A 24,766-nucleotide genomic window follows, 5' to 3' on the forward strand; every position below is an offset into this window, starting at 1 on the left:
TTCAAGGAATTTTTGACTGATTTGGTGTCTTCGGCAAAGATGTAGGTATTGATGGAGACTATTCAGAAAAATAAGTACACGGAAAAAATAATGATTTTTTGATTAACTTTTTTTCACAAAAATTCAAATTTCGAAATCCGTTTTTTTTATTTTTGATTCTTTTTATGTTTTAGGGAAAAAACCCCGCATCTTTCAAGCCATTCAGAAGTATGGACAAACATTTTGCCGACGATTTATATTTTTTTTTAAGTAGTGATTTTCATTTAAAAAAAATAATTTTCGTGCTTAAAAATGTTCACCTTGTCTTTTAAGGTCAAATCGAATTTGCAATCGAAAATTATTTTACAATTATTTTGATTAAGTGTCAAAATATAGCTATTTAAGAGCGAGTACACGGACAAAGCATACCCATTTAGTTTCGATCTCACCAATCTGCCTGAAATTTTCAGGGGTTGTTTGTACATATAAAACTAGCATCTGGCAAAAATATGAGCGCTCTAGGTCAACGGGAAGTGGGGCAAATCGGGCCACAAAGTTTGAAGGTTCAAAAACGTTAAAAAAATTAAAAAGGCTATAATTTAGGCAAAATTCAATTTAATTTCCAAAAAAATGCAACAATATGCAGGGAGAAGCATCCCAATTGGTTAAATCTTTTCAACCTCAAATAAAAAAGTGTTCCATCCAGATATCAACTCGGTTCGACCTGCAGATTGGGACTACCATCTAAGACTGAGAACACTTTGGGTAAGGCAGTTTAAAATATTAAATAAACACTTTTACTTTTTGTGAATTTTTTGATTGTAAATTTTTGCTTGGGGGACCCCTTAGATCAAATTTTTCGGTGATAATTTTATCATATGCGTGTTCCTGAGACAATTTCACAATAGAAACATGCATAAAATGTTTTTTTTTTCAATTATTTTAACCCTTTCAAAAATGAAAGTTTCAAAAAATCTTCGGATCACATTATTGAAAATCAAGTTCGTTTCCTAGGATACTAGATGACACAAAAAGCAGCTTCTTGTTTTTTTAAACTTTCATTTTTGAAAGGGTTGAAATAGATGATAATAAACATTTTTATACTCGTTTCTATTGTGAAATTGTCTCAGGAACACGAATATGATGAAATTATCACCGGAAAATTTGATCTAAGGGGTCCCCCAAGCAAAAATTTACAGCCAAAAAATTTACAAAAAGTAAAAGTGTCTATTTAATATTTTAAACTGCCTTACTCAAAGTGTTCTCAGTCTTAGATGGTAGTCCCAAGCTGCAGGTCGAACCGAGTTGATATCTGGATGGAACACTTTTTTATTTGAGGTTGAAAATTATGCTATTTTTGCTCTGTTCGTGGACTCGCTCTTAAAGTCCATTTATTATTTCAAATAGTGACCATGATTTTTGATTCCGTAGATAATTTCTCAGGTGTATTGCGTAAGTTATTCCTTTAAAATCCACAACATCACACACCGTTTCCTACCGCTCATCGGACAAGAAACTCCCAGACAGCCAGCCGGACATCGATTGATTGAGTTCTCGTTAGACACTTCGTCTTGCGTTGTCACTGGAACTATGCTTGGTTGCCGGCGGTGTCGTCCGGTGCTCAAAGATGTGTGACCACCGTAAATCAACCCCGGCTATACTCTCGGCAACGGCAAACACGATCAAAATAAAGGAGAAAGCTGTTGCACCTAATGTTGTGCCACACAAGTTTCAGTTGGTCCTTGGGAACCGTGTCACATTGCAAAACCTCTCCTCCCCTTCACTACAATTTTCCGCCATTTCCCGATGTTTATGCCATGTTTTGGGTGCTGGGGCATGTTTCGATGTCTGGAGTTGAAATTGATTTATATTGGAACATTACTTTCCCATCTGGGCTGTGCAGGGGGAACGATACCTTTAAGCATCCTGGGGCCTTGTAAACAGGGTGGCAGAGGTGGAAAAAGACACTTTTTGTGTATTGTGCATTGTATTTCTAAAATGTGTAATAAAGAAAATTGGATAAAACATAGAATTTGTAACATTACCATAAAATCGGTTTTTATAAGATCAACTAAAAATTTCCACCACTGCACCACTGAAATACTCTCACAATGTTGCAAGAAGATTGATACCGAAACAAATCAGCATGACACACAGTTCACAACTTCGGCGCGTGTATGCTCGCGGTGTTGGCGTGTGGCAGTAACTGTCGTCGACAGTGATGGCCACAATTGGGTCGGAAAAGGCAAATGTGGGAAAAACTGTACTCCGTGTGCCAGGGCACAACCATCAGACATGACGGCGAACATGCCAAATACATGCAATAATAACAACGGAATTGTTGGTTCAAATCGGTTGTAACTTTTCATTAAAAATCGTTACGCAATCTGCCTTATGGTTGTACGTGCCTTTTTCACATTTATAAAGGATTTTTATCAATTATAAGTTGTATAAATTCAACTTTAGTACTCTTAACTTTTGATACGGTGTTAAGGACTTTCGATTACCGATCCAACTGAGGGTCTTATGCTAGATCTTGACATCATTTGTATCAAAACTTTTGAGATGTCAAAAAACGGTGGCGGTCAAAATCGAATTTTGTTAGCAATTGATTAATTTTTAGTGATATTGGCCAAGACAGATCTTATGTTTTTCCTTGGAGCAATTCTCTCTGATTTCGGTCATTCGATTTTTTTTTGTATTTTTTGATCCGACTTAAACATTGTTGGTGCCTTCAGTATGACCAAAGAAGCGATTTTGCATCATTAGTTTGTACATATAATTTTGAAGGAATTTTTTGATCGATTTGGTGACTTCGGCAAAGTGTTAAGTATGGATAAGGACTACACTGAAAAAAATGATACATGGTAAATTTTTTTTGGTGATTTTTAATTTAACTTTGTGTCACTAAAACTTAATTTGCAAAAAAACACTATTTTTTATTTGTTGATATGTCAAAATGACAACCAAAGCTGTAAATCTCGATCCTGAAAAGTTATTAGCGAAAAAAAAACCAATTGCGCTCAAAATTTGCACAGATGCTTAAAATAACTCAAACAACCGTTTTTTGCTTATGGAGCAGGGGGTCATTTTTTCTGGGCACCCTAATGAACATGGTGTTGTTTTTAAATTTGAAGTGACTTTAACCTATATATGAGCAGTTCTCTACGCAATCGGTCTTTTTTCTTAATTTTTTTAATTTTAATTTTTATATTTTTTCATCCGGCTGAAACTTTTTTGGTGCCTTCGGTATGCCCAAAGAAGCCATTTTGCATCATTAGTTTGTCCATATAATTTAACATACAAATTTGGCAGCTGTCCATACAAAAATGATATGTGGAAATTCAAAAATCTGTATCTTTTGAAGGATTTTTTTGATCGATTTGGTGTCTTCAGCAAAGTTGTAGGTATGGATACGGACAACACTGGAAAAAAATGAAACAGGGTAAAACAAATTTTGGTGATTTTTTATTCAACTTTTTATCACTAAATCTTGATTTGCAAAAAAACACTATTCTAATTTTTTTTTTATTTTTTGATATGTTTTAGAGGACATAAAATGCCAACTTTTCAGAAATTTCCAGAATGGGAAAAAAATCTTTTACCAAGTTATGAATTTTTCAACAATACCGATATTTTTTTTTTAAATTGAAATATTGGTCGCAAACATTTTTCCGCTTCATTTTTCGATGTAAAATCAAATTTGGAATCAAAAAGTACTTAAGTGAAATTTTGATAAAGTGCACCGCTTTAAATTTCAAATTTTTAGGTTACTTTTTTGAAAATAGTCGCAGTTTTTTTTTAATTCTCGGGTGAGTTTTCAAAAAGCCGTAAGAGCCACCGTGACCTCTTACAGTAATTTTCGTTTTTCTCGAAAATGAGACAAAATTTAATTTATTTTTAGTTTGGGACACTTGAAGGACGTGTAGATGAACAATCTCGAGCGTTTTTGATATTAATTTTTCATTAGTATGTCGAATACCGATTAAAAAGAGACTTTGTTTACCAATGGCTCTTACGGCTTTTTGAAAACTAATCCGAGATTTATTTAAATTTGTACATATCTCGGGTGAGTTTTCAAAAAGCCGTAAGAGCCACCGTGACCTCGGACACTAATTTTCGTTTTCTCCAGATTTAAACAATATTTCATTTGTTTTAAGTTTAGGGCACTTGAAGGACGTGTAGATGAACAATCTCAAGCATTTTTGAAAATGATTTTTCATAAGTACTTCGATTACCGGTGCAAAAAGGGCTATGTTTACCAATGGCTCTTACGTCTTTTTGAAAACTAATCCGAGATATGCTTGGCCACTTTTGAAAATAATATTTTTGAAAAGCTGAGAAAATTCTCTTTATTTTGCTTTTTGAACTTTGTTGATACGACCCTTAGTTGCAGAGATATTGCCATGCAAAGGTTTAAAAACAGGAAAATTGATGTTTCTATGTTTTACCCAAACAACCCACCATTTTCTAACGTCGATATCTCAGCAACTAATGGTCCGCTTTACAATGTTAATATTAAAACATTCGTGAATTTTTCCGATCTTTTCGAAAACAATATTTTCAATGTTTTAAATATAATATTAAATGTTTGGCCCTTTTGAAATATTATTCATGATTTTAAAATTTTGAAAATATTGCTTTCAGATCTGAAAATTTCACGAATGTTTTGTATTTTAACATTGAAAAATAGATATTTTTGAAAAAAAATTAGGCCGTTGCAAATATTTTTCGAAGTTTAGGGCCTCTGACCAAAGTCGACGGGGGAATTGAAAATTGAATTTTCGAGCCGTGAATGAAAAAATGTTTTAAAATGCATTACACACCTGTCCAGTTGTTTTGCAATCATCAGTTTCAAAAATATCTAAGTATTGACGAAAATTTTATTTTTCGGAAAAAAAAAGTTTTTGCGATGCTGTGCACTGGAATTTCACAAAAATTCAAAAAAGGTTTTTATCCAGCCCAAACATGCTAAATATAATTATCAATGCAGAAAAATGCATTTTTGCAATTCCGTCGTGAAACTACTTACTTTTCCTGTCATTCTTGAACGACGAAATAGCCTACTTTTCTGTACCAAAAATAACAGAATCGAATAGCAACACTTTTCAAAATAAATGCTGAAAAGTTCTACTTTTCAGCACTGAAATGGGTGCTGAAAAGTTGAACTTTTCAGCACTTCTTTCGAAAAGTAACACTTTTCAACTTTTTTTTTGATTTAAACGATTAATTGACAAAATACATGAAAATTTGACTTAAATTTTCACTCAATGGGTGTTTTTCGAAATTGCAAAAAATGTTGTATGGAACTCGTTGCAAAACTTGATTTTTTCAGCACTCTTCGTATTTATCCAACTCGGTGAACCTCGTTGGATAAATGTACGACTCGTGCTGAAAAAATCCTCTTTTTGCAACTTGTTGCATAAACTACTATTTAGATGGTTTTCAGTGCTTCTATTTTCATTAAAAATTTTAAGTTTTTTGAAAAAAATATATTTTTGCCCCCTGATTTTTCGGACAATTTTTGAAGGGGGGGAGGGGGGGTGACATAAACTTTGAAAAATATTTGCAACGGCCTTAATAGAAAAAAAGTTACCATTTTTTTATTTTTCAAAAAATCAGTAAAGTACTTTTCGATTGCAAATTCAATTTTACAATGAAAAACCAGGAAAAATTAAGTTGTGTATAAATTTTCGATTTTTTCCAAAAACCACTGTTTTTTAAAAAAGTTCATAACTCGGTGGCAGATTTTTTGACTATACTTCTGAATGGCTCAAAAGTTGCGGATTTTTGTCCCCTAAAACATATAAAAAAATCTCATTTCCGGTTTTGGTAGAGAATTGCTCAAATATGCGTCCGACTATCAATGTCAAAAATGAAATTCATTCATTACTTTTTCTAATCAAACTTAACATTTAAAAAAGTTAGGATTAAAATGAAAATTTAATATTTAAAAATGTGGGTAAATGTGTAAAGATTGTTATTACTCTTTTTCAGAGAAAACCAACACATACAACAGCGAAAGCTCGAAATCAATTAGAAAACCCATTCTCAAGATACAGATTTTTGAATATTTAAAAAGCTTTTTTGTTGTTGCTAAATTAGTACAAAAAAAATTTATGGACAAACTAATGATGCAAAATGACTACTTTGATACAAAATACAAAAAATAGTCATTGTCCGAAGTTTTAAAAACTGCTCCACTAGTATTCAAAATAGTTTTTTATCCATTTCAACAATGTTTGTTTTCATTTGTTCAAGTTTATACAGCAATACATTTTTCATAACTCTGTATTTCTTAGTTTCAATATAAACTGAAATAAATCTAGTAAAAGTTTGTTTACACATTTTTAATGTAAATTCGAATAAAATTAATAACAATAATTTAAAAGACAAAAAGAAAAAAAACTATATTAAATAGACAGTTCATCAATAACCTATCGACGAACAGTTCATTATTACCTTCCAAAGTTGTTATCCTCAAAAGAAGTCTGCAATTGCCACGGGCAACAGCAAATTCTTTCACCGGGATATCAAGCAAAAACTACCTCCCAGCTAGTTTGCTGTAGAGGTGGGCGTGAAAACAGTGGGCCAGTTTTCTCGTTAGAAGCCAAAAAATGATCAGGCTAAAAAGTCGCCAAAAATTCCACGGAAGTGCTCCGGTCGGCTCCCTTAGGCTTTGAACTTTTGTCCTCGCCGCACCAGAATTTATAGGACTTTTTCGATGAATTTATGAGAAAGTTTTGACACTTAGCTGGGTATCAAACTCCTGGAGGGCAAACAGCAATGGCATAAAAATAGCCTTGGAGATAACAAACTTTTAAGAGTTTAAAGTTGCTGCAGCAGTTTATGATTTCAGTTTTAGAGGGTATTTAACTACATACAAATGTTTGTTTTTCAGCCATACAAAAGTGGTTTTATTTTTAACAAAAAAGGAATCTTTTATTTAATTTTTAAAATTTAAATGATTTAAATAAAACTTAGTTTTGTTCAACATCTTACATTTTGTTTCGAATTTCCGACAGACTTTACATTAGGTTATATAAAATACAATCATAAAAAATATATCAACAAAGCAAAAAAAAACTATTCCACCTTCCTGAAATTCAATCTGCTGAAAGCTTCGCTCGTACTGAAATATGTTGCAAAACGGATGCTTTAAAAGCTTTCACCATGGCGTTGCCTTTCCCTGCTGACGCCAGTGTTTTCCACCTGAGGCCACATTCTGGCGAAAAAAAGGAGTGCACTTTTAATGAGCGGTATCTCTCTCTCAAGCCGGCACCCGGGTCGGGGCTTCCTTTTTTGCATTTTAATTCATTTCTGGGATTTTTTCTCCCCTTCCAATCTTCATATTTTGCCATAATTTGCTTCCGTTTTCAGGCTGGCTCTTCCGCGAGGGTAGTTTATAATTTTTCCTCGAATAACCCGCTGCGTGAAAGGTGGTGAAGTGGAAAATTTGTTTAATTGAAAATGGTTGAGGGAATTCACAGAATTTTAATTGTTATTTAATGATATCCAGTGTTGTTGAATCTTTAAAATAAATTGTAATTAACCTTGTTTCAATGTTTCGTGGCATCAAATTAAAACATTTTATGTGATTTATTCGAATCATTTGTCTTGATTGAATAAATTCCCTTAAATGTTACCAAAAAAGTAATTTAACTATGCTTATTCATTAAAACCGAAATAAAAAAAGATTTAGGGGACTTTAAAATGCATCTTTTGAGCTAAAGTTAAAGATGGTGCCAAATCTGTTACAAAAGTAATGCATAACCCACGTGGCTTTTTAGGTACACCGAAAACAAATCATGTTATATTACATCTGGAAAGGGGTACATCATTTATGTCAGAAAAAATGTGTAATTTTACCTCTGAAAATGTGTAATTTAATCACTTTTCTGGTGTAATGTCGCATTTTCAGTCTAAATTGAGGAAAAATTACATAAAAAAGAGGTAATATTCAACCTTTCAAAATTACACCTTCCAAATTTACACTTTTTTTTGCTGTGTAAGATAATTTTCAAAACAGAAAAAAAACCTAACTTTAGGGTGTGCTTAAAGTAATCGGTGTTCCGATTTGAAAGAAAATCGAGAAAATTGTTTTTTTTTTTAATATTTAAATAAGTTGATAGGTTTATCTAGCAGAAAATATGTTATTTTAATTGATGTTCAGTCATACTTGCATTTTCATAGAAATGTTCCGGCGACAAAATTGGGCGAAAAGTTCATCGCCCGGAGATCGCGAGTTGGCGCGAGCAAATGAACACCGCGAAAACAGATTCGAGGTGCATTGGGGTTTAACCCTCTACAACCTAACCCCAGTTGACGCTCGGACACTGAAGCGACCGCAAGTGCTTTAGACTGTGCTCCGGCATCAGCGTTGCTTTGTCACACGTTTGTGACCTAACCTCTTTTTTCTAAACGGAATTTACTACGGAAACAAAAATGGACAAAACCAGGAAGAACACGTTGAAAATAGTTTTCGGGACCGCGGCCAAGATACCACAGCACATGGACGTATTGCGATTTGTTGGAGGAACGTTGAAGATATCAGCAGCCAGCGTACATTCGATCTACAAGGACGAAAACGAACAACAGTTTTACATCAAGTTCATTGATGACGCCGCGTTCAACCTGTTCACCGCCACCATCGAAGAGCAGTACACCTTCGAGTACATCGACCTCAGCACCTCCGTCGTTCGCCTGGATGTGGCTAGTAGCCTGTTCCGGTACGTGCGAATCTTCAACCTGCCGCCCGAAATAGAAGATAAAGACATTGCCACAGGTTTGGGACAGTTCGGCGTGATCAGGCAACATGTTCGAGAGAAATACCCGGCGGCGTACGGATTTTCCGTGTACAGCGGCGTAAGAGGTGTGCATATGGAGATTTCCAAGGAAATACCAGCGAATCTGTTCATCGGCCACTACAAGGCGCGGCTCTATTATGAGGGCCTTAAAAATAAATGTTTTTACTGCAAAGGGGAAGGTCACCTGAAGGCCACCTGCTCCAAGCTAGCCAGTAACAAAGCGCAGCAAAATGGCGGACAGTACAGCCATGTGCTCGCAAATGCGATCATCGGGTCGGGAACAAAGCAGGACGTTCCATCGCTAAACATGACGTTACTGCCAGTGCCGCCGTACAGAGGTGCTGGATGCAAGGACGGTGGACCCGAGCGACCGCCGATTGTAGCCGAACAACAGACCGGCACGAGCGCAGCTGACACAAGCGCAGCTGACACGAGCGCGGCTGGCACGAGCGCAGCCGATGCGTGCGTAGCTAGCACGAGTTACGCGGCTACAGGCGTTGCCGAGACGAACACGCTTCAGGATCGCAGCGTTTCCAACATTACGATCCTGAGCGACAACACGATGGATCAAGGGGATGGAGAGGGAATGGAGTCGTATCCGGACATCTCGTCTGACGAAGCGAACTCGCCCTTCACGTTGGTTGACCGATCGAAGCAGAAAAAACCGCAGCTGACCATCCCGAACGAAGACACGAGCAAGCTGGACAGCCCCGAGCAGGGGTAAATAACACGGGAATACCATACTTTGGTATTACTTGGCATAATAACAAATACCAAAATGTGCCCTTGGTTGCCCAGTAATAGATGGTATAATACCATGAAATCATACCAAAAAACTGTATGGGGAAGACCAAAGCAATACCAAAACGTGCCATTCCAAGGGCAAATGAATACCAGACAAATAACAACTTTCCGGGTAAATAAAAATCTCATTGGACAAAAAACAATGAGAATTCTCTATAGGATTACAGCGGGAATTCAATTTGGCTAATGGGATTGCAATGAGAAATGGGTAGAATTTTGATGCTATATTTAAATCCTTCGAACAGGCAGGAAAACGAAGTCTTGCTTGGAGAGCCAAAAAATATCAGGTAAAGAAAACTAGAGGAATACTGGAATCGAACTCATGACAGGTAAGGTGCAGACACCATTTTAGCTACCCGTTTACCAACTGAGCTATCAACGCTTGTTGAAAACGAGCTGCTGCTGCATCAACATGTTTTAGCTGCAGGCAAAAATATCAGGAAATTCAAAGAAAGAGAAACAAACTAAACCAGAACGAGAAAGGCTATAGCCCAGGCAGCGTGGCATTTTTCGTGGGATTTTCGAGGATGCATGATTCCAACTGAATAGGATTCAACACAAATCCAATATTAAAAGGATTTTAGAACGAAGTTCGAATACCACATGCATACCAACATTTTGGTATTGAAAGAGTTATTTTATCAAATTAACAAAGATTGACATTATTTTTTTAAGTTTATTGATTATGACGAAAAAGACACACAATGTTACGTAAAATCCATTATAAAATTTAAATTTTTTCACGTTAAACCTATTGTTGTCGTAAAGTTAATCGTCTAAATATATAAACGTTTTTCTTATCATTTTCAAATGTATCAGCATACTTTTAAGAATGTTAAACATCATTTAAATTAGATTTTTTTATGAATCACCTTTATATTTAAATATTTTTATTTAAAATACCTTTACAATACCAATGTATGGTATTCCCTAATTTATAAAGTTCATTAAATGACTTTTTTAGACCAAAATAAAATAGTTGGCTTTAATTTGGAGTAGATTTGCGTTTTTAAGTATGTAAGTAAGTAACAGTATGTCAAAATTCGACATTTTCTTAAAATTTGCCCAATAACAAAACAATACCATAATTTGGTATAATACTACAGATTGGTATTAACATACACTTTAGACATTTTTTCAAGGGCTCGCGAAAACCAAAATTTGGTATTGATACCATTGAATGGTATTATTTTGCATTTCCCTTGTTATTTACCCATGCTCGGGGCCCGATCGATGCGATCGGTGATCGGTCACGAGGATCGACCCGAACGCTTGATACGGAGAGAGGATCCAGATCTCGCAGCCAGCGAAGGCCGGGTCGGCCACGTAAGTAGACGACGATAACTCGGTACGATAATATCACTAAGACATTCAACGTCAGGGTGTGGAAGGGATGTTCAAAAAATGTTTCTATCCGTCGGTTTCGCGAAATTTTATTCATTCTTTTGCAATTTGTTCTAATTCATTCATATTTCTCTAATGGCTCTCATACGTAATATCGCTACAATCAATCTTAATGCTATTTGCTCTACGGTGAAAAAAAATGTATTGCGAGACTTTGTTTGGAACAACGATTTGGATATTATATTCATGCAAGAAGTTGCCTTTGAAAATTTCTCATTTATCAATTCTCACAAAGCTCTGATCAACATAAGTCCTGATGGAAAAGGTACGGGAGTGCTTTTACGCAACAATATTGAGTATTCTGATCTTATAATGAACACCAACGGAAGGATAACATCGCTATGTATCGACAATTTGAATTTTATCAACATTTATGCACATTCAGGAAGTGGTTTTAAGAAAGAACGAGACCAATTATTTACAGTTGACACACTGATTCACTTCAAGGAAGGTAGGGAGAATATTATGCTCGGCGATTTTAATTGTATTATTCACACAGAAGATTCAAACAGTGCTGTAAAAAATATATCTACGGGATTGAAAAACTTGATTTCATCAATGGATTTTATCGATGTTGAAAAGAAAATTAAGGGAAACGATACATTTTTCACCTTTTACCGTAACGGATCAAAGTCACGTTTGGATAGAATTTATGCTTCCAAACATTTTTGTGATTCTGTAACAAAAATTGAAACCAAACCAACAGCCTTCTCTGACCACCATTGCGTTTTTGCAAAATATAAAGTTTTAGATTTATCAAATGTTTCTTACTTGGGAAGGGGATACTGGAAATTAAATTCATCTCTATTAAACGATGATGAAATAAACTCAAAATTTAGCAGTCTGTATAGAGATTTGCAAAAAAGAAACTCTCATAGTGATATTAATTTTTGGTGGAATTCAGTATTTAAAGCGAGTGTTAAGAAATTTTACAAGAATGAAAGTTATTTGTTCAATCAGCAGTTTAATCGAGAGAAGAATTTTTACTATGTTTGTTTAAATTAATTATTTGATTTACAGAAATCTGGTGCAGAAGTCACATCGGATCTGGAAATAGTCAAATCAAAATTGATGGAAATTGAGAATAGACGAATAAATTTATGCAATTACAAACTCAAAGCAAATACACTGTTATCTGACGAAAAATTAGGCTTGTTCCAAATCTCTACGAAAATTACTCGTAGCATGACTTCTAACGTTATGAAATTAAGAATAAATGGGGAAATTACATCCGACACAACGAAATTAAAAAAAATATATATTTGATCACTATCAATGCAATTTTCAAAAGCAGCCAAATTCTGATATAGAGTACGAAAACGTTTTAAAAATCATTAAAACTAGTCTAGACAACGATTATCATCAAGCTCTTCTTAAACCTATTGAAGAGGGAGAGTTACTATTGGTTATAAAAACAGCATCAAAACGAACTAGCCCCGGACCCGATGGACTTTGTTATAATTTTTATCTAAACCACTTTGAACTTTTGAAAATTGACCTTTTGAATTTATATAATTCGTATCTAATCCTTGGTGCTTATCCACCGGCCAGTTTTTCTGCAGGTATTATTACACTCATCCCGAAGAAAGGAGATAATTATGATTTATCCAACAAACGACCAATTAGCATGTTAAATACAGATAGTAAATTATTTACAAAAATTTTATGGAATAGAATACAGCCACTGTTAGATAAACTTATCGGGCCTGGCCAAGCAGCTTGTGTCTCCGATCGTTCGTGCGTTGACAATCTCCGCACATTTCGAAATATTCTCATTAAAGCAAACGCATCAAAAAAATTCAAAGGAATTCTCATGAGCCTTGATCTAGAAAAAGCTTTTGATCGGGTTGATCACGACTTCCTATGGGCCGTCTTGACGAAATTTAACTTCCCAGCTAGTTTTATAAATTGTTTAAAAAAGTTATATAAAAATGCAACTTCACAAATTTTGTTTAATGGGTTTCTCACTTCAGCAATTCGTATCTTAAGTTCAGTAAGGCAAGGATGTCCATTAAGCATGGCATTATTTGCCCTTTACATTGAACCACTCATCAGAATGTTATATGAAAATATTTTTGGTTGTCTCATTGCTAACAATTTTGTGAAGGTTGTTGCATATGCAGATGATCTGAATATTTTAGTAAGAAACAATCACGAGTTTGATACTGTCTTGCAGTTGGTGAGTTATTTTAGCATATACTCTAAAATAAAACTCAATTTTGCAAAATCTCAGTATCTTCGTTTTAATGGTTGCTTATCTGGTCCACATCAAATTAAAGAAGTGGAGTCTCTAAATGTTTTAGGAGTTTTAATTTGCCAAAATTTCAATAAATTAGTTGAAATTAACTATGATAGTTATTTGAACAATTTGAAATACACATTAAATTTACATCATAAACGTATTTTAAATCTTTTTCAGAAAGCGTGGTTGTTGAACACTTACGTTCTGTCCAAAATTTGGTATATTTGTCAAATATTTCCTCCAAATAATAAACATTTAGCAGCGATAAAATCAATCTGCGGACAGTTTATTTGGCAAGGCTTTATCTTTAAGGTTCCTAGAAATGAATTGTATTTACCGGTTATTAAAGGTGGTCTCGCTCTGACAGATGTAGAATCAAAAGCAAAGTCTCTTTTTATTAAAAACATTCTTTATAGTAACGCTGATGGAAACGCACCTTTGGACAACTTTATGTTAGGACAAATCAATAATTGTACTTTAACTAGAAATATGCGAGAATGGATCGTAAAAGCTGATGAACTCAAACTTGAAAGCCATTTAAACAGCAGCAAAAAAAATTATGATTTTTTCATTCACAATTTAAACATCAAATGTAAAACAATGGAGGACATGCCTAATTTAATGTGGTCTAATTTGTTAAACAATTTAGATTCAAACTTTTTAAATTCAAATTGTAAAACCGTACTGTTTTGCATCTTCAAGGACATAGTTTTAAACAAAAAGAAATTGCATTTATACGGAATAAGAGGGACGGACTCGGAGTTTTGTGAGAATTGCGGTTTAGTAGAATCAGTTAGTCACTTAATAAAATATTGTCAAACATCCGAAGACATTTGGAGATGGTTAATAAATATTCTGAACAATAGACTCAAAATTTTAGTAAAAGATCCTGATGAGCTTCTATCATTGAGTATCGGTGATAGGGACTTTAAATACAAAGCAGCACTTTGGCTGACTGTGCAAACGATAGTTTATAATTTAGAAAAACGAGGTTCTGGGGATTTGAATGAATTTAAACAAAGCATAAGAATCGTTCGTTTTAATAATAAAGCTATTTTTGAGCGCCATTTTAAGCATTTTTTGAACATCTTCTAGAAATATCCAAAGTTAAATTATCTCTACCGAGCTTATTTGTCGTCTTTTTTGCAAGTGGTGAAATGTAAATTCAAGAAAAATGTTGTGAAATAAAGTGAAAAAAAAAACCCCGCCTTTAGACGGGCTTCGATCTAAAAAATCGCCAAAAATCAATTTTCCAACCGATTTTTGATCTTTAAATAGCATTGGAAAGAAGAACTCTTAAAATTTTAGAAAATTCAAGAGTTGGAAGTTTAACTTGTTTTATGTGACTTTGCCAATGTTTTTAAAAATGTCATTTTTTTAGGGGTCAACTTTGGCTGTGTTTTTTACTAACATTTCCTATATTTTCAGTAAAAAGAAGTATGCAGTAATTTTTGTAGTGTCCCAGACTATGCCTCTACGCATTTTTTTGCAATTCAAATGATAATGATGCCATACTATAGCAGAAAATGTGAAAAACAAGCAAAAAATTGAAAAAGTGACTGTAAAAACGTGAAAAAATTAGATAGGCAAAATGTAATTATATTAGGTGGTAGAATAGGCCAAATACTACCAAAAACAAAAATAAACTTAACAAGATAAATGCAAATTAAAATACTTAAAAATGAAACAAGAAAAACATAAAACAAGAGAAGTAAAGTTTTTTGTTGAACAAAAGTTGCTAAAATGACCTCCTGAACACGGGATAAATAAATATACTCGAAAAAAAAAAATTTGGACAGTAGAGGGATAATGATTATTTCGTCATTCGGTTTAACACTGGAACGCCCAACGCATGTCCAACTTACACGGACGCCCAAGCCTCCCAAAAAAGTTGGAACGGTAACTTCAACTCGCTGGTTCTCGGGCATAGCTCAACCATTCGGGTCGATTCTTGTTTCCAGGGATTTGTAAGAATGTTTAGATGATCCTAAAATTTGGCAGAACTTGATTTGAACAAATCCCTAATTTCTGCGACCAAAAACATCGATCCAACTTTTTCAAAAAGACTGCCTCCGCGGAATTTTTGGCGATTTTTTTTTTACACGCGAAAAAAAAAGTTGGAACGATGTTTTTGTTCGCAAAAATTACAGATTTGATCAAATTGAGTTCTGCAAAGTTCTAGAATAATCTAGACATCCTAACAAATCACTGGAAAAAAGAATCGTCTTGATTGGGTGAGTTATGCCCGAAAACCAGCGAGTTGAAGTTACCGTTCCAACTTTTTTGGAGCCTTGGGCGTTGGAATGTTAATTAGAAAATAATTATTTTTTCGTAAATATCGCTACTTTGAAGCGATGTAATTCATTTTTACCCTAAATAAGGCATTGTTACATTAAATTTGACTTTTCAAACGCACTAGAATGGCAAAATTTTAGAGCAACAGTGTTTGCCAATTTGACCGTTTTACCCCCAAAAGTTGTAAGCAGCCTTGCATAAAAAAAATTATGCAAAATGGCTTTTTTGGTAACTGCATGGAAAAAGGTCCATCCAAATAAAAAAAACACAAATTTGCAATGTATGCAAATGTAAATTTTTATGAACAACGATAAAAAACACGATTTCAACCGTTTCTGATCACTTTTTTTTTATTTTAATGTTAAAAAATTAACTGACCAGACAACATTTTGCGATGGATCCACTATGGTCCCCTTGTAATCAGCTGTCAAGAAGGGCCGCAAAGTTTTTTTTTTAATTGATTTAAAAATCCACTTTAAATTCTTTGCGGTCTACAAACCCGAGCATGGGTAAATAACAAGGGAAATGCGTAATAATACCTTTCTCTGGTATCAATACCAAATTTTGGTATTCCTGGACCCTTTAAAATTTGTCTTAAGGATTATGCAAGAGCAAAATGTGCTATCATACCAATTAAAGGTATTGTTTTGATATTGCAAAATTGCAGAATTTGTCAATGGTCGAACACCACATATTGGTATTCTTTTGGTATTACAGTGTTTTATCAAATTCCTCTGTAACTTTGGGAAAATTTTGACCAATTTTGACAAAATTAATTAATTTTGCGCTAAAATGATGTCTCAAAGCGAATGCTTTCATTGAAAACCGGAAATTTCAAACTTGATTTTAAACATTTTTGATATACCCCCTAAAGAAATGACTTGAAATTGTGGAAAATTTTATAAGTCAGGATGGCACATTTTGGTATTATTTTGGTATTAAAATGTTTTATCAAATTCCTCTGAAACTATGGGAAAATTTTGACCAATTTTGACAAAATAATTAATTTTGCGCTTAAATGATGTCTCAAAGCGAATGCTTTCATTGAAAACCGGAAATTTCAAACTTGATTTTAAACATTTTTGATATACCCCCTAAAGAAATGACTTGACATTGTGGAAAAATTTCTAAGTCAGGATGCCACATTTTGGTATTATTTTGGTATTGAAAGGTTTCATCAAATTCCTCTGAAACTATGGGATTTTTTTTAATAAATTTTGATGAGATAATTAATTTTGCGCTAAAATGACTTGAAACCCAAAAATGTTAAAGCTGATTTTAAATTTTTTTTATAAACCCACTAAGATTTTTTTTTAAACGTTGAAATTTCTCTAAGTTGGGATAACCAAATACTTTGAAAAACGATTTAATCGACAGATTATAGAATTTTGGTGAATTTCAATCCAGTTTCATTTTAATAACACTTATTTTTCAATCATGTTATTTTTCAGAATCTTCAAGAACTTCAAGCACAGGCCGTTCATCAATGACAAATGCATTCAATGTGGTGAAGAATATCACTAAGAACAACATGGAATCATCAGGTGAGTAGATTTGGCTGTTGCATATGGATCATTTCCGTTTTTTCACTAACTGCAACTGTTGCACTAAAAATGGTATGAAAATACCAAATTTAGGTATTTCTTGTGCAAATACCAGCGACCAAAATGTGCTCTTGGTTGCCCAGTAATAGATGGTAAAATACCATGAAATCATACCAAAATCATATATTTGGAAGACCACAGGAATACCAAAATCTGATTTTCCAAGGGCGCGGGAATACCTAAAAATTAAACCATGGCAATACCAAGTTTTGGTATTCAAGCAATGTTCAAAAATCCAGAAGACCTCAACTTGGTATTGAAATGGTTTTATTTTGAGGTATTATTTTACCCTTGGAATAACATGGTTTGGTATTGTTGTGCCCTTCCACATACTAGACTTTGGTATGATTTCATGGTATTTTACCATCTATTACTGGGCTACCAAGGGCACATTTTGGTCCCTGTTATTTGCCCAAGTAATACCAAAATTTGGTATTCCCGTGTTATTTACCCCTGCTCGGGAAAGGTCATTGTACTCATAAAAAGAAGCTTTATTATTGTAAACAATAATATAACGAATTGAAGCTTAATGTTGGGACCCAATTGCATTTGTTTCAATTTTGAGCGATTTCAAAATAACGAAAAAATGATTTGCATTAAAAATTACTTTTCAAACCCGCTAGCTACTTTTTTGAATGAGTTCGCTTGATACGCAAACGCGTTACCCTTTTTATAACGTCGATTTCTCATGAACCATACAATATTTTTGCCATCTTCAAAAAGCAATTTTTAGATCTGGACAAAATGTACAAATTGCTTCTAAGAGATTGAAATAATATGGCGTCATTCTAGAAAAACCAACAAATTAGAAAAACGTAACGCATCGCGTAAAAAGAGGTTTCTTTGTAGGTATCTCTAGAACAGTGAAATATTTAAAAAAAATCTTATTTATTGCAATTTGTTCATCGTGTGCCAATCTACAAATTACATCAAAAAATTGTTCTTATTTGTACACAGAAAAAAATAATGTTAATTTGGAAGCTGTAATTTTTGAAGGTTGAATATAACCTCTTTTATGATGTAATTTTACCTCAATTTAGACTGAAAAAGTGACATTACAACAGAAAAGTGGTAAAATTACACATTTCCAGAGGTAAAATTACACCTTTTTTCAGACATAAAAGATGTACCCCTTCCCAGATGTAATATTACCATGATTTTTTTTTCTGTGTATCCAAGAATTAAACAGCGTAACGTATGCCCGGTTCTAGATACTTTATGTTTAAACAATTTCAAGAATCAACGTGTGACTAAAAATGTAGCCCAATCTAAACAAAATGATTACAAATTCACGTCCTTTGTCAAGTTTCAAAATTTGTCTAGCAAATAATATAGAAGTTTTAATTAAAATGGTTTCGCTGAATTTAGCGAAAAACGTGCCGCTGGCTGAAACTGAAACTTTGTGTGCAAATATCGAATCTCATCAGCGAACTTTTGTTTGCCAATTCCGGATAAAATTCCCCCAACCCTCCCTCTTTCCACGTGTCCCCTTCCTAAACTTACCACAGCTAACCACGGTCAGCTTCAGCAGTGCGGTTACTATCGTGACAAATCTAATCACCGGTGCAATCCTCAATTCCATGGCGAGTGTGTGTGTGTTAGGTGTGTTTGCCCGGCGCGCGAATTTCCGCTTCCTCTGACAGGGCTGCTGTCAGCTTCCTCCTGCACCACGTGTCGCGGCAATCAACCCAACTTTTCCACTTCACTGCACGATTTCACGCCACGTGTAGCAGCGAACACTCACACCACGGAGGCACTTTTTGTGCCTGTAATTTCAACTCTTGGCCATCTTGGTTTTTCCACACGAAAGCCACGTGGAGTTGACTCGATTTGTGATCTGATTCGCGTGTGCAAACGCTGTGTTTTATCAAATGGCGTGACTTTCAATTACACTGGCAGCACTGTTTAACTAATTTTTTGTGTTGCTCTCTTTCTCTCTCGCCTTCACTTTTCAATTACGATGAACACTGAGGAAAATAATTTGGTAAACATTATCACTTCAATTAAGGAAAAAATACTCCCTAAAAATTTTAATTAAAAGCATTTTTCATCATTTTCTTCAACACCTTTTCACAATCCCTCAATTCACTCTCTACCATTTCCCTCTTCCTTTAGTGCATTTTCACATTTCCGAGGGATATTTCCGGGGGTGCGTCAGTTGGGGACCGACCAAACACTCCGGGATGGTCACCGATGGGTAGCCCCTTTCGCAATCATCAGCGATCTGTGAACAAAATGAAGAGAAAAAAAAACCCTGTGTTAAAACGAGAAAATTTCATTTTCCGCATTCTCGAACGAGCTTGAACACATTTTTTTTTTTTCATTTCACGCAGGCACACTTTTGAGTAACCAACAAGGATGGTGGAATCGTTATCAGGGATGCACTGATTGGTCAAATATTAAAATGGTTTGAGAAAGAGCCAAAAAGTTAACATTCAAACAATTGATTTCATCCTTTCTGCGTAGAAAATTAATGATTGTGTTGCAAACTGGATGCGAAGACTTCAGATCAACGATGCCAGATTATTTTATGGGCGATCTGTATTTTCTTAAAAATAAATCTGTATTTTATCTGTATCATGTCAAATTCGAAGCCATACAAGACCTATTTTAAAATTTTACAGCAGATTCAAGCTTTTTAATCGTACAGTCATCCCTCATATTCTGAACAGTTTACAGATCGGCCAATGTTCCAATAATCATATCAAACCGATAATTGAACTTGATGATTCGCTTTTACCTTTATTTGAAAGCTTTTCTTGCGATCTTTCGAATGCTGTATCGAACAACTGCAAATTTTAACTTTTATACCAAGTTTTTGAAGAAAAACATTGACATTTCAAATCCACAAATTCGGAACATTTTTTTCTTACGGATGTAAACAAACTTTGGTTCTCTCCAGGAGTACATATTTTAAACAAAATAATGACTTCACACACTGAAACCGATTAAACTCTAGCTTAGTGATGTTTTATGTATGGTCCGATAACTTTTTTTTGTGTAATTATCAGTTAAATTCGGGTGTTCCACAATTGTGGGAGGTACAATAACATCCCACAATTATGGAACAGGCAATTTGCAGGCAGTGTTTTGCTGCTCTGGATAAAAAAGTATTGATATATAGTTTTTTGTTCAAAAAGTACTACTTTTACTAGTGAAATAGTTAGAGAATGTCCAATTGAAGGTCCTAAAAATAGTAGGGTCGACAGAAAAGCTGTATTTGGCATGTTTTTGACAAATTATTACGGAAGTGTTCCGAATTTGTGGGTGTTCCGAATATGTGGGATGACTGTATTAGAGCATCATTCAATTACAAAATTATTGAAATTTTTAAATATAATCAATTTTAAAAATCTATATCTACAGATTTTTGTGATTTTTTGGATCGAAAAATCTGTATAACACAGATTTATCTGTATATCTGGCATGGCTGCTTCAGATATATGTACTTTAAATAACAAATTGCTTTTAAAAAAACTACATCGACGTCTAAAGGCAACCGATTTGAAAGGTTTGGATTTGGGAACGTATTTTTTTTTCAAAAAGTTTCTCTATGATTTTTCAAAATAATTCAAAACAAGCTAAAAATAATTTCAATTCTTTGTATTTACAACCAAAATTTGAAAATACGGCTATTCCAAATCAGTTTATTGTGAATACACAGTAAACAAACAAAAAAATTATAGTTTGAAAAAAGTGATGGTTGTCATCTTTTTTCGGATATATTACCTTAATTTATGTAGACCAAGTGAAATTACACATAAAAAGATGTTAACTTACACACTTTGTGAGGCAGTATCACATTTAATTTCTGACATCGAATACCGACGTGTGACAAGATATTAAGACAACGACGAGATGTAATATAACTGTCTTTTTTTTTACTGTGCAGTTTGAAGAATGTTATCCATGAATCGATTCAATGATGATCTATGTTATTTCTACTAACTATCGATTTATTGCCTTGAATTTTTTTCAAAAATTACGTCCATGAATAGGGAGAGGAGGTATAGGTATAGGAAAAGTGCGTGACAGGAGGGAGGGGGGGGGGTCTGAAATTCCAAAAATCTCTGGACGTAATATTTGAACAAACCCTTTGGCAAAATTGTAAATATTTATTGAACCTACTAAAAATTTGGTATGAAAAGAGGTGAAGAGATTTTTCAATATTTTATTCAACCAGCCCTTTTTGCAGATTTAAAAAATAACCTATTTTTTGCCTTCCTCACCTTACTGAAGAAAGGCTATATAAGCACTTGAAAAATGAACTTCTTAAAACGAGCTCCTAGACCCACCTTCACGTACACATATCGACTCAGAATCAAAAACTGAACAAATGTCTGTGTGTGTGTTTGGATGTGGATGTGTGCACTGAAATATTCTCACCCAATTATTTCAGCACTGGCTGAACCGATTTGGATCGTTTTAGCCTCATTCGATTCGTCTTGGGGTCCCATAAGTTCCGATTGAAAATTATAAAGTTTAGTAAACTACTTCAAAAGTAATGTTAAAATATCATTTGAAGAAAGTCCAGAAGACCGTGAAAAAGGTGGTTTCTGTAAGAAAACCGGCCATGTTATACATTTTAAGAAAGGTATTTAAAAGACCTTTCCAACGAGCCCAAAACATCGAAGATCTGAAGTTTTTACCACTTAAGTGGTTAGGCTGGATCTCAGATATTTTGATTAAAATCAAGCGACCCATCGTAAGAAGTGTAATCAGAAGACTAGAAAGGCATCAACCACCTTAATGTGGAATAATTAACGAATTTATTTCACTTTTAAACACCAAAAACAAAATTTCGCAAAAAAAACTTAAACTTTGGTTTGGATATGATTTAGGTGACAGAGAATGCCATCCTTTGAGCGATTGAACAGAGTGATCAAAACTGTTTTGTCAAAATTATGATTATTTTCCAAAAAGGCCGTTGCAAATATTTTTTGAAGTTTATGTCCCTTGACTCTAGCCAAGGTCGAGTGGGGGCAAAACAAATATAAAATTTAAATTACAGATCATGGTTCCTACATTTGCATGAAAAAAGTGTTTTAAAATGCATTTTTCACCTGTACAACTATTTCACAATGATTACCGTCATCATGAGTGACATTGGGTCTGGGGGGTGAGATTGGATCATTAGGGTGTAAAATGGTTGTATGAAAAAAAATAAAGTTGTCCAAATGTAGTGAGCACAGCATCATTCCAGTTCCTTTTGGGGTCCTAAACAACTCCCTATAGTTTGGGAACGATTGGTTAAATCCTCACTTTGTGCAAAGCGATTCAATTTTGTATGGGAATTAGTATGGGGAAAACTTTTTAATATGATATTTCATAAATCCACGTTTCACGCTATATTAAAACCGAATTCATATTCGGATGCTCTGAAAGGTGCTCTACAACTTTCCACAAGAGAGTATGATGCTAACTTGTTCCTATAAAAAGGTACAGCGTGTTCAAAACTCGTCTTAAACGTGTTTTTTGCTCGAAAATCACGTTTTAGACGAGTTTTGAGGACGCTGTATCTTCTTTCAGGAGCAAGTAAGCACCATACGAGAGTATGGGGAAAGTTGTAGAGCACCTTCCAGAGCATCCGAATATCAATCCGGTTTTGATATAGCGTAAAACGTGGATTTTTTAAATATCAAAATTAAAAAAAAATGTTTTTTCCCATACAAATTAATATAGAAAATTGAATCGCTTTGCGCAAACTGAGGACTGAACCAATCGTTCTCAAACTTTTGGGAGTTGTTTAGGACCCCAAAAGGAACTGAAAAATTGCTGTGCTGGAAAATATATTTTGTTTTTACACCCTATTGGGTCATACAAAATTCAGCGTTTTTGTATGACCCAATCTCACCCCTAATGACGGTAGTTTTTAAATATATTTTGACAATTTTATTGTGCAAAAAAAAATGTTTTGCGGTACTGTACATAAGAATTTCACAAAAAAAATCAAAACATGTTTAGACGAGTCCAAACATGCTTAATATTATTATAAACGCAGGAATATGCATTTCATATTTTTTCAGTTGAACGCACGTGTATTTTTATAGAAATTTTGAAGGTTTAAAAAAAATACTGCTTCCCGATTTTGAAGGGCAACATAAAATTTGCAAAACAATTGCAACAACCTAATGATTTTTGAAAAATATTGAAATAATAATCGAATTTCCATCATTGCTTGAAGTTGAACTGAATTTTAAATTGACAAATTCTTTACATTTTGTTTAATAATATTAACCGTTTTAAACATTTAGTAACATAAAATTGTTTTTTTTTCCAAAATCAAATCCGATCCTGCATGAAAAATTCAACCAATTCGACCATTTCAAAAATTCTTTTAAAATTTATAACATGGCCTCAGGCTTGTCAAATTCATTACCAAAAATGTCCAATTAAACTGTTTCGTGAAAAAAAAAATCTTTTTAAATTGCCCGAGCATGGGTAAATACCAATGGAAATGTGTTATAATACCTTTCTCTGGTATCAATACCAAATTTTTGTATTTCTGGACCCTTTAAAATTTGTCTAAGGATTATGCAAGAGCAAAATTTGGTATCATACCAATTTAAGGTATTGTTTTGATATTGCAAAATTGCAGAATTTGTCAATGGTCGAACACCACATTTTGGTATTCTTTTGGTATTACAGTATTTTATCAAATTCCTCTGAAACTATAGGAAAATTTTGACCAATTTTGACAAAAAAAAAATAATTTTGCGCTAAAATGATGTCTCAAAGCGAAATTTTTCATTGAAAACCGGAAATTTCAAACTTGATTTTAAACATTTTTGATATACCCCCTAAAGAAATGAGTTGAAATTGTGGAAAATTTTCTAAGTCAGGACGCCACATTTTGGTATTATTTTGGTATTGAAGTGTTTCATCAAATTCCTCTGAAACTTTGGGATTTTTTTTTATAAATTGTGACGAGATAAATAATTTTGCGTTAAAATGACTTGAAACTCAAAAAAATTAAAGCTGATTTTATTTTTTTTTATATACCCACTAAGATTTTTTTTTAAATCGTTGAAATATTTTCTATGTCAGGATAACCAATTATTTTGAAAAACAAGTCAATCGACAGATTATTGAATTTTGGTGAATTTCAATCCAGTTTCATTTTAATAACACTTATTTTACAATCTCGTTATTTTTCAGAAGCTTCAAGAACTTCAAGCACAAGCCGTTCATCAATGACAAATCGTCTGTTGTGTGCTATCTTGTGACAACGACCATTTAGTACTATTCGAGAAAATCGATTTTTAAAGTTTGATGATAAATATTTTTAAAACTATGAATGATAGAGCCAAACTTTTTGAAGCAATCGGTTCGTATACTATCGCTAAACAAATATTCCAAGTTTCAACAAATTTGGTTATACCAGTTAAAAGATACAGTAAATTATGTAAACAAAAATCTGAAAAGCACGTGTAACAAGTGTGTTTCGAAAGTAAAATTGTACTACGTGTCACAAGTGTGCACAGAATTTCCATACAAACTAAAATAGACTTAAATCAATAGTTTAACCGACTTAATAAGTATATTTTCAAAAAACAAAAGGTTGCATTGCCTTTAGAAAGTATGTGTGTACATAAATTTGTGAAAAACAAGAAATTTTTTCCACATTTTCC

At 33.8% G+C, this 24,766-nt stretch overlaps 1 protein-coding gene across 1 annotated transcript in view; it reads right to left on the reverse strand.

The window, feature by feature from the left end:
- The window catches only part of LOC120415738 (uncharacterized), a 197,020-nt gene that overhangs the window by 64,307 nt on the left and 107,947 nt on the right, over positions 1-24,766 (reverse strand). Inside the window, exon 2 of the mRNA XM_052710239.1 lies at positions 18,639-19,102. Within this exon, the coding sequence (XP_052566199.1) occupies positions 18,639-18,717 (79 nt within the window). The 5' untranslated portion in view covers positions 18,718-19,102. The remainder of the gene's footprint in view (positions 1-18,638; positions 19,103-24,766) is intronic.

The sequence above is a fragment of the Culex pipiens genome, chromosome 3 (genome assembly GCF_016801865.2).
Source record: "Culex pipiens pallens isolate TS chromosome 3, TS_CPP_V2, whole genome shotgun sequence".
In the NCBI taxonomy this organism is placed as follows: domain Eukaryota; kingdom Metazoa; phylum Arthropoda; class Insecta; order Diptera; family Culicidae; genus Culex; species Culex pipiens.